Raw genomic sequence first — 13609 nt, 5'->3', positions numbered from 1 at the left:
CCATCTACAAGCCAAGAAGAGTGGCCTCAGAAGAAACAAACCCTGCAGACACCTTGATCTCAAACTCTAGCCTCCAGAATTGTGAGAAAATAAATCACTTTATTAAAAAAAAAAAAATCCTTTTAGTCTTTGTGGACTTACATGTCATCCTAAACCTGCCTTCTAATTTGTTTATATTCATAGTAGCTATTCTAACTGATTATATGTGGGGTAAATGAGAAGCTGTGACAATAAGAATATAAAGTAAGTTTTCTGTCTTTTGGATTTAATTACATTTGGATTGGCAGTGAAGAAATCACCACTGGGGAAATCTCTCATTGTTGGTTCAGCTGGAGGCTGGAAAAGTAGACAATCATCCCTAATCTTGAAACGAAGGCTGGATGCTAATTTTGCCTTCTGGGAAACAGATGATTTAAGTTTTCCTTAAGAAGGAAAATAACTTAGTACACTAAAATTGGCACAAAACAAGTTCAGTGAGAATTATGATGAAAGATATCATATATTTTCAACTTAGTTAAACAAAAATCAAACTTTACCTCTTGAAATGATTCACCAGGACTCCAACCAGCTCTCCAATTCGACTCTCGTGGGTTGGCTGTTTGCTGAAGAGACAGACGATGAGGTCTTTGTTGTCCTTTGTATGGAACACTACCAGTTGGTCCTTCCCATTGGAGACGCTCAGACCAGTCAACTGCAAAGAGACAAGGCATGGAAACTGTAAGGGTGGTTCTCAAAAGAATGAATTTAAACATACAGTTTGTAATGGTTCTACTCAGTAACTCTGATGACATTAATCCTTATCGAGCTTCATGAAACAAGCAGATGAAAGGAAATGATAAAGATAAGAACACAAATTAACAAAATTAAAAGCAGAAAAACAATAGGGTAAAATCGATGAAACAAAGAGCTGGTTCTGTCAAAAGATAAATACAATTGCTGAATCTCTAGTCTGAAAGAATAAAAGAGAGAAGACCTAATTACCCATATCAGAAATGGAAGAGGGGCTATTACTGCAGACCACATAGACATTAAAAGGATAATAAAGGAATATTTACAACCTTATGCACATAAGTTCAACAACTTTGACAAAACCAAACAATTCCTTGAAAGCCATAAACTACCAAAATTTACCCAAGAAGACATAGATAACCTGAATACTGCTATATCTATTAAAGAAATTAAATTTGTAGTTAAGAACCTTTCAAAAAAGAAAACTCCAGAAGGCTCAGATGATTGCCTTGGTAAATTCTACCAAATATTTAAAGAAGAAATAACACCAATTCTCCACATCTCTTCTAGAAAACGGAAGAGAAGGGAACACTTCACAACTCATTTTATGAGCACTGTCCTGATGCCAAAAATAGACAAAGGCAGTACAAGAAAACTACAAACCAATATCCAATATCCTTCATGAACATGGATGTAATTAGAATGGCCAAGACATCAGCAAATCAAATCCAAAAATACATAAAAACAAAAATGCATCATGACCAAGTGGAGTTAATCTAAGAAATGCATAGCTAGTTTTGTATGAAAAATATCAATCAATGTAATCCACCATAGCAACAGAAAAAAAAACACAAAGCTACACTATTTACAATTGTCAGGACATGGAAGCAACCTAAATGTCCACTGACAGATGAATGCATAAAGATGTGGCATATATACACACACACACACACACACACACACACACACACACACACACACACACACACACAATGGATTACGCAGCCATAAAAAGAAACAAAATTGACTTATTTGTAGTGAGGTGGGTGGACCCAGAGTCTGTCATACAGAGTGAACTAAGTCAGAATGAGAAAAACAAATATTGTGTGCTAACGCACATATATGGAATCTAAAAAAAACGGTACTGATGAACCTAGTGGCAGGGCAGGAATAAAGACTCAGACGTAGAGAATGGACTTGAGGACACGGGGAAGGGGAAGCTGGGGCAAAGTGAGAGAGTAGCAATGACATATGCACTACCACATGTAAAATGGATGGCTAGTGGGAAGTTGCTGAATAGCACAGGGACATCAGCTTGATGCTTTGTGACAACCTACAGGGGTGGGATAGGGAGGGTGGGAGGGAGACGCAAGAGGGAGGGGATATGGGGATATATGTATACTTATAGCTGATTCACTTTGTTATACAGCAGAAGCTAACATATTGTAAAGCAATTATACTCCAATAAAGATATATAAAAAAGAAACCTATCATATCAATTGACGCAGAAAAAGCATTTGACAAAATTCAACATCGATTCATGATATAAATCTCTCAGCAAACAGGATTAGAAGAGAATTCAACCTATTAATGACATCTACAAAAACGCCACAGCTAACATCTTACAAAGTGGTGAAATACTGAATGGTTTCCCCAAAGATCAGGAGCAATGTAAGGATTTCTACTGTTACTGCTGCTGGGCAACTTCATACTGGAAGCCCTAGCCAGTGCCTTAAGGCAGGTTTAAATAAATTAAAAGGCATACAGTTTAAAAGGGAAGAAACAAATGACTTTATTTTCAGATTACATGATCATCTATATAGAAAATTCCAAGGAATTTACAAAATAGCTCTCAGAACTAATTAGTGGCTTTGGCAAGGTCACAAAACACAAGGTCAACAGACAAAAATATTTCTATATACCAGCAATGAAAAACTGGAAACAGAAATTTAAAACCAAAACCATACACAACTTCAAAACCAAAAATACTTAGATATAAATATAACAAAATGTGTGTAAGCCCTGTAAGCTGAAAACTATGAAATGTTGATGAAAGAAATCCAATGAACATGCTGATGACAGGAATAAAAGAAAATCTAAATACACAGAGAGGAATAATGTGTTCATGGTTTGGAAAACTCAATATTGTTGAATACTGCCAATTTCCCCCAAATCGATCTATAGATTTAATGCAATCCCAACCAAAGTCCCAGCAGAATTTTTGGTAGATATCAACGAGCTGATTCTAAAATGTATATGGAAAGGCAAAGGAACCAGAGTAGCCAAAACAATTTGAAAAAGAACAAAGTTGGAGGACTCACAGTAGCTGATTTTCTTACTATAAAGCTACGATAATCAAGACAATGTAATTGTCAAAAGGATTGTCAAAGGGATAAAAACATAGATCAGTGGGAAGAGAATGGAGAGTCAGATATAGTCTCACACAAGTATGACCGATTGATTTTTCACAAAGATGCAAAGGCAGTTCAATGGAGAAAGGATACTTTGGACATTTGGGTAATTCAGAACGTTTGGACATCCACATGCCAAAAGAAATAAACATTGACCTAAATCTCACACCTCATGAAAAATGAATTCAAAATGGGTCATAGATCTAAATGTAAAATGTAAAACCATAAAACTTTTAGGAGAAAACACAGGAGAAAATCTCTGTGACCTTGGATTGGGCAAAGATTTCTTAGAAATGACACCAAAAGCACAACTCATAAAAGACAAAAAAAAATCTGTTAAACTAAACTTCATAAAATTTAGAACTTTTCTCTAAGAAAGACATTGGTAGGAGAATGGAAAGACTGCCCACAGACTGGGAGAAAATATTTGCAGAGATATATCTGATAAAGGACCTGTGTCCAGAATATATAAAGAACTCTTAAAACTCAACAACAAGAGAGCAAACAAGTCAACTTAAAATGGGCAAAAGTTGTGAAGTCACTTCACCAAAGAAGACCTATGGGTGGCAAACAGGTGCTCAACATCACTAGGCACTACAGAAATGCAAATTAAGACTGTAACAAGATATCACCACAAGCCTATCAGAATGGCCAAAATAAAAACAAAGAAGAAGAACAACAACAAAAGTGACAATACCAAAGAGGACGTAGAACAATCAACTCTCACACATTGTTGGTGGGAATGTAAAATGGTACGATCGCTGGGAAAACAGTTCGGCAGTGACTCAAAAAGTTAAACATAGAATTACCACATGAACCAGAAATCTCGGTCCTAGGCATTTATCCCAGAGAAATAAAAATTTATGTTCACACAAAAACTTACACGTGAATGTTTACAGCAGCTCTATTCATAACTGCCCCAAACTGGAAAGCACCAGGATATCCATCAATAGGTGAATAAGCAAACTGTGATACATCTATACAATGGAATGTTATTCAGCAATAAAAAGGAATGAACTAATCATACAAATTAGTGATATGCATCACTACGGTTTATTTTCAAAGGCATTACGCTGAGTGAAAGCAGCCAGTCTCAGAAGGTTACCTACTACACGACTCCATTTATGTGATATTCTAGAATATAGTTGTCAGGGACTGGGGTCGGGGGCGTCTGATACAAAGGAGTTTTTTGGGGGTAATGGAATGACTCTGTATCCTCATTGTGGTGGTGGTTACAGAAATCTGTGCGTGTATTAAGACGCACAGACCTGTATACAATCACCACTACCAAAAGCCAATTTTATTTATTTATACGTAAATTAAAAAAATATAGCTCCTTGGTTATTTTGATCCCTAGATCTACCTTGGTCAATAAAGCAGAAACCCGAGTGATTTCTTGTGCAGTGGTTTGTTCTTCTATTGCAGAAAATACCAAAGTGCCACCTCCTGGCTGCCACAGGTGCTGTCAGTCTGGCAATCAGCATTGACAGGATACCCACTGGGGGCAATGCAGAGTACCAGGCAGCCTGGGGGTGGGGATGGAAGTACCAAAGATGCAGAAGGTATAATCTCTGTTCTAGGGGGATTCATGATCCAGTTGGATGAGTGGAAGAGACAAATACCCAACAACTGAAGAACACTTTAACAGTTCGTACGTTCGGAAGATCATTTAGTCTCATGCCCCTATATTACAGATAAGAAAACTGAGGCTCAAAGAAGTTAGCTGATTTGCAGACCCTGAAACTGGAACTCAGGCCTGCAGACTGACCCAGACCCATGTTCTTTCTATCACAGTAGGCTTTTCCAAATAACATGTACAAATGAACATAAGCTGTAAAAATAAGTATCCCTAAATGTCACATAAATAAATTTTCATAGGAGGTGAGTTCTTAGGTTGATTTTAAAGAATACCAGGGTCAGCGCTCAACGGAGAGAAGGGAAAATATTCAAGGAGTTGGAAATCATTTCACAAACCTACGTTAGATCATGGGTTTTCTGAGGCCATGGGTAAGAGAATGTATCAATCTTTCTGACACTTAGATGACTTTTTTTTTGTTTTTTGGTTTGGTTTGGTGTACATTGGCTTTTTTTAAAGTTCCTTTTAAAAATATTTTATTGAAGTATAGTTGATTTACAGTGTTGTGTCAATTTCTGCTGTACAGCAAAGTGAGTCAGTTATATATATATATACTCTTTTTCATTTCTTTTCCATTATGGTTTACACAGGATATTGAATATAGTTCCCTGTGCTATACAGTAGAACTTGTTGTTTATCCATCCTATATACACTAGTGTGCACCTGCTAACCCCAAACTCCCAATCCTTCCCTCCCCCACCCCCAGATGATTTTTATATGAGTAAATTAAAAATATCATTTTCGTTTAAAAAAACATGTTACGTCTATGATCCTTCTCTCTCATTTACTTTATATACAAAATTCAAAATGAAATTTATGTAGCACTTCACAGGAGAGCTTGATTAAAGCCTAATAAAATGAGAATTCTAACAGCACTAACTCCGCCTGCATATCCCAGGAACATTAGCTGCAGGGGTCCGGGGAGAGGGACCGATTCAGCAGTGAATGCTGAAACCATCCAGATAGAAGGTCCCTTCCTGGATGCTGTCGGGCTAGAGCAGAGGCGCCTATGACTGTTTTCTCAGCCACCTTCCCACCTCGGGGTGTGGAATTCCCTTCCTGCCCTTCCCTATTCCGCCCTGCCTGAGTGGCTTCACCTGGATGGGCATAGGAATTCTTCACGTGTGCTCTCAGGCCTATGTGCATGCCAGAGTCCCAGCAGAAAAGAGGGAACACAGCACCTACTTTCCTCTGCTGCACAGATAATGAAAGATTAAGATCCTGTTGTCACCAAGGCAGGACAGACAGCATCCAGGATGTCTCTTGTGTTCTGGGAGACAGGATGCTAGATGGGAAAAAGCAGTGGAGTAAGGGATGACCTGCGTGTTCATCTCAATTCAACCGTGTGAGCCTGAGCGAATCATTTAATTTTGGGGGAGGCCATCTGTCTCCTTTTCTGCAAAATAAGGATCCTACTAGGTGCCTCATCTACCTCATAAGATTGTGGCAAGGATCAAATAGGAGCAACTCAGAGGCATAAAAAGATAAATAAGCAAAACCCCCTGCCTTCAAGGGTCTTTACACTCTAAGAGAAGAGATGCCAGCGAAATCTGAAAATCTTTACACAAGTACCATGCCGAGGGAGGCACTGTATGCAAATACATTAGTTAGGGAAGGGATCCTACCTCAGTTATCTTCGGGCAGCCAGAACACACAAGTAAGTTCTCTGAACAAAAGTGAAACTCCTTATCAGGGCTTCTTCCCCCTACTAGTTGCCTTCTTATTTTTCATAATCTGTGAGATCTCCATGCTATGATAAATCTAAACCTTCCTCTTCTTTGGTTTTGAAGCTTTGAGCAGGGCAGATACAATCTCTGATGCTAATCTAACTCAATTCTCCTAGACCCTCCTCCTATGGAGGATCCAACAGTGAACATAACCAGACAAGTAAAAAGAACGTTATTACTTTCTAATCGTTAGTAAAAAGAGAATAAATAAAACTTGAACATAGCAACTAGAAAAAAAAAGGAAACAGCACAGAAGTATTAAAAATGGAAAGCGTTTAAATAACACAATCAAATTTAAGAAAACAAAATTTGTCCGTTTCTATAAGAAATGTGAATGGGATACAATTCTTTTATTGGAGGAAAACGGGTCACGGATTAGGTCAAAAAAGAAATTTAACTATACTCTGTTTATAAAAGATGCGTCTAAAACAGAAAGACAGAACAAAAATGAAAGGATGGACAAAGACGTACCAGCAAGAAACTAGGGATGGGAATAGTAATAACAGACAAAGCAAAATCCAAGGCAAAAAACAAAACTTCTTCGTTTTATATTGACAAAAATATAGCAAAAAATGAAAACCACCGTCTCCATGCACTGAATAACATGGTACTGAAACATACAAAGCAAAAATTATTCTTATACAAAAGAAATGGACCAAGTTGTGATTTTAGTGGACGACCCAGTGGTTGGCAGTTCAAGCAGGCAAAAAGCAAATGAGTGTGGAGAGTGGCTGAATAGTCAACGTATTTGATTATCAGTTACATGGAATTTTTACACACATGTATTGTGGTCCCTGAAACACTTACACATATGTATTATGTATTGGGCCAAAAGTAACATTCCTCTCCCCAATTACAAAAAGTAGGATATGCACTGACCCTGATCACAGTGCAGTAAAACTAGAAATTATATAAAGGTTAACAACACAACCTTATCACTGAGAATTTTTTAAAGGAAGTATCTCTTTAGGCAACTCCTGGATTATAGTTGCAACTACAGACAATGAAGAAGTTAATGAGAAAGAGAATTTTACATCAAAATTCATGGATGCAGCCAAAGCTATAATCAAAGGAAAACACATTGCCTTAAATACTTCTGTTATTAAATAAGAAATAAAGGAAGTAAATTAAATACCAAAAACCTAGAGAAAGAGCAAAAGAAATCTATCAAGGTAAAAATTAGTGAAGATAAAATCAGAAATCGATGACTGAGAAAAACAATATAGATGATAAACCCAAGAGCTGGTTCTTTGAAAAGACCACTAAAGAACCAAACCCTTGTCAGGGTCTAATCAGGAAAAAACAAGGCAAAAACACAGATATCTAACATGAGGAATGAGAAAGAGATTTAAGAAAAGGTGGGATGTCTTTGGAAATTATGAGAATAACATCTGTAATTTCCTATTAGTAAGTTAAGTCTTTGTGAAATGCATGCTTTTACAGGAAAGTACAAATTACTAAAAATTGACTCAAAGAAAGATGAAATAATCAGAATCAATTCATAACTAGGGGAATTTTTTTTTATGTTGGCAGAAAACACTCTCCTAAATGTTCCTGGGCACAGACGATGGTAGTATAGGCCATCAAGTCCCAGGTGATTCCTACGCTATGGAAAATGCTCTAGAACATAAACAGACACCATCCCGACTCATTTCATTGAATCCTGGTAGCAAAACTTGATGAAGATCTCTTTCACACACACACACCCCTAGAGACCAGTCTCACAAGGACAGACACAAATATTCAAAATAATTAACAAACTCAATTCAGCAGGCTAATACGCCATGACCATGAGGGCACGGTTCACAGGTATAAGGATGGTTCACTAATAAGAAATGCATCCATATCGCTCAGCTGATTAATAGGTCACATTTATGCGTCATCTGTGTGTTTGTCCCACTAGAATTATCTCCTTGCTTGACAGCTTTCACTTTTTAAAGGCAAGTATGAAGTTGTGTCCTTGTACTGTTTTTATTTTACAGTATTCCACGGTATATAAAACAGTATCTCGGGGCTTCCCTGGTGGTTGGGAGTCCGCCTGCCGATGCAGGGGACATGGGTTCGTGCCCCAGTCTGGGAAGATCCCACGTGCCGCGGAGCGGCTGGGCCCGTGAGCCATGGCCGCTGAGCCTGCGCGTCCGGAGCCTGTGCTCCACAACGGGAGAGCCCACAGCAGTGAGAGGCCTACGTACCGCAAAAAAAAAAATAAAAAATAAAAAATAAATAAATAAAAATAAAACAGTATCTCTCTCCATAGAAAGTTGGTAAATACTCAAATGTATTTATTATCATATCAACCCTACAATATTAGTTTTAACTTTTTTCTAACCACTGGTAATCTTTGGCAGCAAAGCATTGTGGATAAAGGAGAGAATAGACTTCCTCCCCTGTAGAAAAGTTATTACTGGACTAGAAACAAGTATCATGACTGAGCATGGAGACTTTGGCCTGGATCTTTTAATACAATTTTTAAATGACAGAGACTAAGTATGTTAATAGATACTGTCTATCTTTTACTATTTTTATAAATAGCAGGTAAGAAAAGAATTAACTGGAAATTAAAACATATGACCCTACTCACACCAAAATACTCCATACACCTTGACCCATCAGTCAAATAGGATTTTAAAAATTGAGGTATAAATTATGTACAGTAAAATTCACAGACTTTTAAGTGTTTAGGTGGATGAGTTTTGACACCCAAATCAAGATACAGAACATTACCAACATGCCAGAGAGTTTCCTCTGAATGTTCTTTTTTAAGACTTAGCTCTATATTTGTAAGTCAAATTGGCTTACTTAGCTTTTGAGAGCTAAAAAGATTAGCTCATTACTTGGACCTAGAAAGCCAGAGGTCCACGATAGTAAGAACAAACTCACAAAATACTGAATTTTCTCTTTATCTTTTCTCTGTTTTCATGAATTGTACCATTAGGATTATGAGAATTTTACAAAGAAAATAGTTAATCTTTCAAGGTGACAAATCAGACAAATGCTATAATGGTAATCTTAAAGGAACTATTTAAAATATGATAATAATAGAATATAGGTTTATTCAAATTGCTTGAAATAGGTGGTTTGGAATTTAAACTATTTTTTGGTGGCCTATATATTATTCTCATAGTAAGATTCATTGCAACAGAATTTAACTTCATTTGATTTCTCTTAATGACAGATAATCCTTGGTTTCTAATCTCCAGTTTTCAATAATTAAAAAAAAATTATGTTGAGGCTATAACCCCACAGTTGTTGGATTAGGTTCGGCCTAACTTTGTAGGACAAGAACAGGGACAGGGTTAATACTTCCCCAAAGTCCACTGTAACCACAAGTCATTTTGCTTGCTGTCTTTTTTTAAAACATATATTCACTCTTGTAAAAATTCTTTTATGTCATTACAGAGTATTGAGAAGAGTTCCCTGTGCTATACAGTAGGTCCTTATTAGTTATCTATTTTATATGTAGTAGTATGCATATGTCAATCCCAATCTCCTAATTTCCTCCCCTCTTTCCCACTGGTAACCATAAGTTTGTGTTCTACATCTGTGACTCTATTTCTGTACTGTAGATAAGTTCATTTGTACCATTTTTTTAGATTCCACATATAAGTGATATGATATTTTTCTCTGTCTTACTTCACTCAGTGTGACAATCCATGTTGCTGCAAATGACATTATTTCGTTCTTTTTTATGGCTGAGTAATATTCCATTGTATATATGTACCACATCTTCTTTATCCACTCATCTGTCGACGGACATTTAGGTTGCTTCCGTGTTTTGGCTACTGTAAATAGTGCTGCAGTGAACATTGTGGTGCAAGTATCTTTTCAAATTGTGCTTGCTGTCTCTTTTGCTTCATATTCTATCTTTATTTCTCTGTCTGCATCTGTACGTGTGTGCACAAGCTTTGTCACTGAAAACTGTGGGGCCTCAAAATGCTAGCAGTAAATTCCAGGATCCCAAACAACAATTTCAAAAAACTGAAGCCTTCTGGAGAATGTGGGAATCACGAGAAGAGGCCCTGATACTTTATGACAAAATTCTCTAATAATGGAATAGGCCACGAGCCCTTGAGCTCTTGTGACTTTGAAAAGAGTTAATCTTTTATAATGGTGATCAACTCCTTTAAAGCCATCCAGGTCTGACCAGGGAGGAGAATGCATGCCTTTTTACAGGGCTTCCTGGCTAGTTTTCACTCTGGGGCCTTCTTGTTCCAGACTTACTCCCAGGAAGCAGCTACTCCATGTCTTCTTGAGTGGGGGGATCTCTTCTCTTCCGTGGTTAGTGCTCTCTGCAAACACCTCCAAGGGACTTCACTAACTTGGGGCTGCCCCCCACCCCAATCAGGGATGTGCTTAAAACACAAAGAGCTTTCATAAAATTGTAGGAAAATCATTTAGTTTCTTCAGGTATCTGCTTGTATTGTGATATATACACTTGGCCTTTGGGATTTTCTATTCCCTACTTCAGTTCTTTGGTTTGACGGCAGAGTTATAATATTTATGCTCTTTTGATCTCAATTAACAAATTGATTTGGCTGCTCGACGATGGAGAACATACTGTTCATTCTGTTTTCCATTCAGAAGCTTGGAAGACAGATGTTCCGACTTTCTGTAGGATGCCTGGTGATTTTATTTCTTGCTTTGTCTCTCTGTTCTCTGTTCATCTGTCTCTCCCGATCTCCCTTCTCCTCTCCCTTTCCCTCTTTCTTCCTCCTTCTCTTCCTCTCTCTCCTTGGCCCAACTAGCTATAAATCAGAGATCTTAGCGAAGCAGATCTGTCATAGAAATAATGCAGAGTTTGGGATAAATAAGAGTTTATCCCTCATCATTTGGAAGCAATGCTTGTGCCCTGAGCCACTATGTAGGGGGTGGCTCTATCCTGAGGTCACTGTGCCGTGAGGATCTCAAGCCTCTCAAGGGTTGACCCTCCGGTCAGCAGTCCTGGTACGAGCCCTCCCAGCCCCAGCGCCAGAAGAGTGAGCATATGAGGGTCCCAATGATCCCAGGCCTCGGTTGTTGAGTAACTTCCAGCTTTCGTGTCTTCCCAACCACAGCCCTAGGTATTGTGGAACAAAGGTGAACTGGCCCCATTGTGCCCTTTCCAAATTCCTGACCCGTGGAATCCATGATCCTAATAAAATGGTGGTACACGACTATATTCAAAATAGATAACCAACAAGGACCTACTGTACAGCACAGGGAACTGGGCTCAGTATTCTGCAATAACCTAAATGGGAAAAGAATCTGAAAAAGAAAGGATACTTGTATGGGTATAACTGAATCACTTTGCTGTACACCTGTAACTAACACATCATTGAATCAACTCTACTCCAAAACAAAATAAAAATTAAAAAAACTAATAAAATGGTCATTTATTTTACTCCACTAAGTCTGGGGTGGTTGGGTACACAGCGATAGTTGACTGGAATCAAAATTTGGAAGCAGCGAGGTGCTGCTGGAACACAGTACTAAAACAGTTGACACTGGCTTTGGGAAGTGGGTGGCAGCGGGAAGAGCCTTGAGGAGCCTGCTGGTGGAATCACGATGGGCTTTAAGGAGGTAGTCACAAGGGCCTGAAGGGAAGCAAGGAAAATATTATTTCAAGCTTGAGGAAAGGGGACCCTTGATACAAAGCGGCAGGAAATTTGACAACACTGTTGACTATGGGAAGGTAGAAAACAGAAAACGTCCCTAACAAATTCAATGATCTAGATAAGGATTTCTAGACAGGACACTGGAAATGCCATCTGGCTGCTTCTTGCTGTCTATGAAAACATGTGAGAGGAGAGAGATGATCTTAATACAGAACGGTTCAGCTTTCAGGCAAAATTTAGAGGAAATATAAAGCAGCCGGCACTTGCTTCTCCAGATGGCAAATGATTCTCAAATTGGGAAACGGTTTCAGGGCAATGATCAAGTCCAGAGCGGGACTGTAAAATCCTCTGTCAAAACCTCGGAAAGATCTAAGGCAGTGTTGCATAGAAACTTCCAGGCAGATTAAAGATCTCCAGGGCGTGCCTTTCTCTATTAAACAATGGGGCTCTTAAGAGTCTTAGGGACCTTGTCCCATAGTAGCCCATAAGGAGCCCCAGGTACAGGACAGCTTATCTTGCAGAGGTTTGTGGGTGTGGTTTTAGTGGATTATAAACTGATGCACAGTTAAGTCCACCAAGATTTCAAAGGAATTGTATCAGGTTGGACTGAAAGGGACAGAGACATTACAAAATGTGCAGAGGCTTTTGGACCCCCAACCTTTGATGGGCAGGAAGCAGACCAAGAAGGCTGCTTAGTTTCAAACACAGATGGCCCTTGACTATTAGGTGCCTCCCATTTCCCATCTCTTGGAATGGGGAGTGTCTAGTGGGGTATCCCATCCCTGTGTCACCATTGTATGTTGGGTATGTGGGGCAGATAACTTGTCCTTTTAAGGACCTGAGTTTCACAGGTCTTCAGATTGAAGGAACTCTAGTTGAGGAACTGCATCTAAACTGACTTACATGATGAGATCCTGGACCACAACCCTGAACCTGATGACATCAGGGGATGAGACTTTGGGGCATCTTGGGTGGGGGTGAGTATATTTTGAATGTCAGAGTAAGGAAAATAATTTTTGACGAAGGGGTAGACTGTGGAGGGTTTAAAACTTGTTCATAAATCCCTTGACATTCCTCCCATTGAGAGATGGGGGTCTCTGTTCCCTCCCCTTGAATCTGGGCTGATCACAGTACTTGCTTCTAACCAATAAAATGCAAAGAGGTGATGCTGTGTGACTTCCGAGGTTAGGTCATAGAAAGGGGGTGCAGCTTCTGCCTCGTTCACTGGGACGCTCATGCTCTGAGCCCTAAGCCCCCCATAAGAAGCCTGATTACCCTGCGGCCACCATGCCATAAGGAAGCCAAGAATCTCCGAAAGGGCTCATAAGGCTCTCCAGTCAGTAGCCCCGGTCTTCAAGTCCTCCCAGCCCACGTAGGTGTCAGTCATCCGAGTGAATGAGCCTTCAGATGATTCCAGCTCTCAGCCCTTGAGTCACCCCCCAACCTTCCAGTCTCCTCATCTGAGGCCCCAGATATTGCAGAGCAGAGACAAGCCATCTGCTTTGCCCTTTC

At 39.1% G+C, this 13609-nt stretch overlaps 1 protein-coding gene across 4 annotated transcripts in view; it reads right to left on the bottom strand.

Annotated features, from left to right (window-relative positions):
• The window catches only part of MYO1D (myosin ID), a 348576-nt gene that overhangs the window by 104655 nt on the left and 230312 nt on the right, over nucleotides 1-13609 (bottom strand). For all 4 annotated transcript variants that reach the window (XM_004267185.4, XM_033423458.2, XM_033423459.2 and 1 more), the window contains exon 21: nucleotides 537-691. In XM_004267185.4, coding sequence (XP_004267233.1) covers nucleotides 537-691 — 155 coding nt within the window. The remainder of the gene's footprint in view (nucleotides 1-536; nucleotides 692-13609) is intronic.

Source organism: Orcinus orca, chromosome 19 (genome assembly GCF_937001465.1).
Source record: "Orcinus orca chromosome 19, mOrcOrc1.1, whole genome shotgun sequence".
NCBI lineage: Eukaryota > Metazoa > Chordata > Mammalia > Artiodactyla > Delphinidae > Orcinus > Orcinus orca.
The sequence above is the reverse complement of the archived record's forward strand: the minus strand, read 5'-3'. Positions and strand labels throughout refer to the sequence as shown.